The sequence below is a fragment of the Athene cunicularia genome, assembly GCF_003259725.1.
Source record: "Athene cunicularia isolate RWA chromosome 17 unlocalized genomic scaffold, athCun1 chr17_part1, whole genome shotgun sequence".
NCBI classification, from domain to species: Eukaryota; Metazoa; Chordata; class Aves; order Strigiformes; family Strigidae; genus Athene; species Athene cunicularia.
The window spans coordinates 6,845,760-6,848,428 of NW_020799122.1; the positions used below are offsets into that span (position 1 = coordinate 6,845,760).

At 64.4% G+C, this 2,669-nt stretch overlaps 2 protein-coding genes across 2 annotated transcripts in view; both read right to left on the reverse strand.

The window, feature by feature from the left end:
• AK1 (adenylate kinase 1) overlaps positions 1–2,669 on the reverse strand; it is a 20,978-nt gene that overhangs the window by 14,011 nt on the left and 4,298 nt on the right. The gene's annotated exons all lie outside the window — the stretch shown is intronic.
• On the reverse strand, positions 747–2,667 carry ST6GALNAC4 (ST6 N-acetylgalactosaminide alpha-2,6-sialyltransferase 4; the record flags this gene model as incomplete). The annotated part of the gene is made up of 4 exons (XM_026860682.1): positions 747–1,566; positions 1,651–1,758; positions 1,893–2,305; positions 2,449–2,667. Coding segments are annotated over 4 exons (930 nt in total), but the record flags the coding sequence as incomplete, so codon positions are not given.

A 2,669-nucleotide genomic window follows, 5' to 3' on the forward strand; every position in this document is an offset into this window, starting at 1 on the left:
GCTGCCCGCGGGGAGCAGCACGTGGTGCCTGACCCGCTGCCCGGAGCATTGTTGGGATGCCGCCGCCTCCCCCGCCCTGCCCGGGCCGCCAGGGCCCCTCTCTGGGGGATTCCGCGGGGCTCCGCCGCTGCCCCGGACCTGCATCCTTGCTGCGGTGGCTGATGCCTGTCCAGAAGGATTTCTGGCTAGTGATGCCCTTCGCTGCGTGGGGTCGTGGCAGCTGGAGCACCCAACAGAGCTTCCACGGGCTCCTCTGTCTGCACTCGCCCGCGGAAAGCTGCCCTGACTCACTCACCACTTGACCCCAGTCAGCTGAAACGGGAGCGAATGTGGCTCCCTCTGCCCTTCCTATTCACCCCTGGACCCCCAGACCCACCCAAACACGTGGCATCTGTGGTGGCAGCTCCCTGCAGCCGGGCCCAGGGCCGCACACGTGCCCCATCTCTCCAGGGATGCGGGAGCTGGCAGCCAGCGGCCCTGAGCCCTGTGGGACTAAGGATCATCCCGAACCCAGCACAAAATCCACGGCTGGGCCAGCGCCCATCGTGTGGAGACGCAGCTGCTGGTTCTCAGATAATCTGTTTTTGGCACCCCCCTCCAGGCTCAGCTCTACCCCCTCGTCACCTCCCCCTCTTATTTATAGCCCAGCAGGGGAGCAGGATGCCAGCAGCCCTGCGACCAGCTGCCATCCCAAGTCCCCATGTCCTGCAGCCGCAAGGGGCACAGCAAGGGGCACCACTGAGTTAAAAATGCTTTTAATGGCCATGTTTGCTTTGGTCTGAATCCAAGGGCACTTGTGACAAGGCAACTCAGAGTCCCTGGGGCACACGTGGTCCCTGGGCTTCCTGGCTGGGGGCCCCAGGGGTAGCCGGAGCCACAGGGAACTGTGTGGGAGCAGCAGGATGGGGGGCCCAGCCCCAGCTCCTTGTGCCCCACACCCAGCGCTGGGTCTCAGGGACTGCACTGAAGCTTCATCCCTGAGAGAGGCACTGGCTTGTGGGCCTGGCAGGGCCGAGCTCTCCCGACCTGTGTCATGCTAGAGCCCAGCAACGTGAATGTTTAATCCTGCATTAAATATCATCCCAGTAGAGTGGGCAGAAAACCTCTGTGGTCACCCTGGGTCCATCTGGGCAGGTGCTTGGAGCTGATGGGGCTCTGTGGGTCCAGCTCATGCTCCCCATGCACTGACATGGGAGGTCCCAGCCCACCCACTGGCTTGGGGAACCAGCCCTGCCGCTGTGGAGATGGAGACTGCCCGTTCCAGCGCTTGGTAAAAGGCTTTCAACCGTGGCACCGTCAGAGCGGAGCCATGTCGCCGCAGGATGAGACCCACCCCGCTGTCAGGGTCGCCACTGCCTCGTCCCACGGCTGGCACCCTACCCTCCTGCCCAGGATGGGTGGGAGAAGATGATGTTCCTCTTCTTGGCCCAGCGGGAGAAGATGGCTTTCTCGGTGATAAAGCGGTGCCCGGCGCGGCGGGCTCGCTCATGCATCAGGTACATCCTGCACTCGTCCAGCTGGCCCTTCTCGAAGTAGTGGTAAGGCACGCTCGAGTGGTTCTTCTCCCTGGCAGGAGGGGATGGGGTGAGCACAGGACTTAAGAGGGACACTGAACCACCCCACCCCCACCCCTGATACCCCCACACACACCTGCAGTAGCTGTCGCTGACCATGCCGAAGACGCAGATCTGCTCGCACAGCTCCATGGCCAGGATCATGGTGAACCAGCCCGTGCTCAGGAAGGAGCCAGATTTTATCCTGCAAAGCACCGCGGCTATGCTGGAGCAGGCGGCATGGTGCTGCCTTCCCAGCTGGGCCATGGGTGCCTGACAAGGGGGGACAGGTGCTACGGTGGGAGGACCCCACGGGGGCTCCTCAGGAGCTGGGGGTACCTGTTCTTCCCCGTCTCGTTCTGGAAGACATCATCGCAATACGTCATCTTCTCCTCGGTCAGGGTGTAGATCTGCAGGCGGGGGTACATCTCCATCACCTTCAGCAGTGCCTGGTAGGTCGAGCCCACCTTCTCCCGGTTCATCTTCTTTGTTGGCCCCCAGATGATGTAGAGGGTCTCCTGGGACTGCTGGAAGAAGTAGGGCTGGTTCCTCAGCAGCAGCGGGACGCTGGTGTGTGACACCACCCGGACGGTGCTCCGTGCCCCCACATCCTCCTCGTAGCCGGCAGTGGGGGCATGGTTCATGCGCAGGACACACTCCTGCCCGTCGATGGCCCGTCCCATGCGCGAGCCCAGCATCTGCCCTGAGCTTGAGACAACGGCGCAGCGACGGCACAGTGCCCGCTCCAGTGGCTGTGGGGAGACGCACCGTCAGCCATTGGCTCCCCCTTCCCTCCCGCACCAGCCCCATCTGCCCTTCCCTGAGGAAGGGGAAACTGAGGCACGGGCAGGTTGAGCCGCCCCACCAGCCCCAGCGCTGCCCCGTCCCCACGCACCTTCCCGTCGGGGACGCGGCTGTACCCCGGGAAGCGGAGGATGGTGGGTGCCCCGGGGCTCGGCTCCCCCGGGGCCCAGCAGCAGGGCCGCAGGCAGGCGTGGGAGCACAGCAGGACATAGAGCGTGGTCACCGCCGCCACGCACACCAGCGTGAGGAACAGCCGCGCCTGGAAGCAGAGCGGGAAGGTTTCTCCAGGCCTGGCCACATGCACCAGCCCCG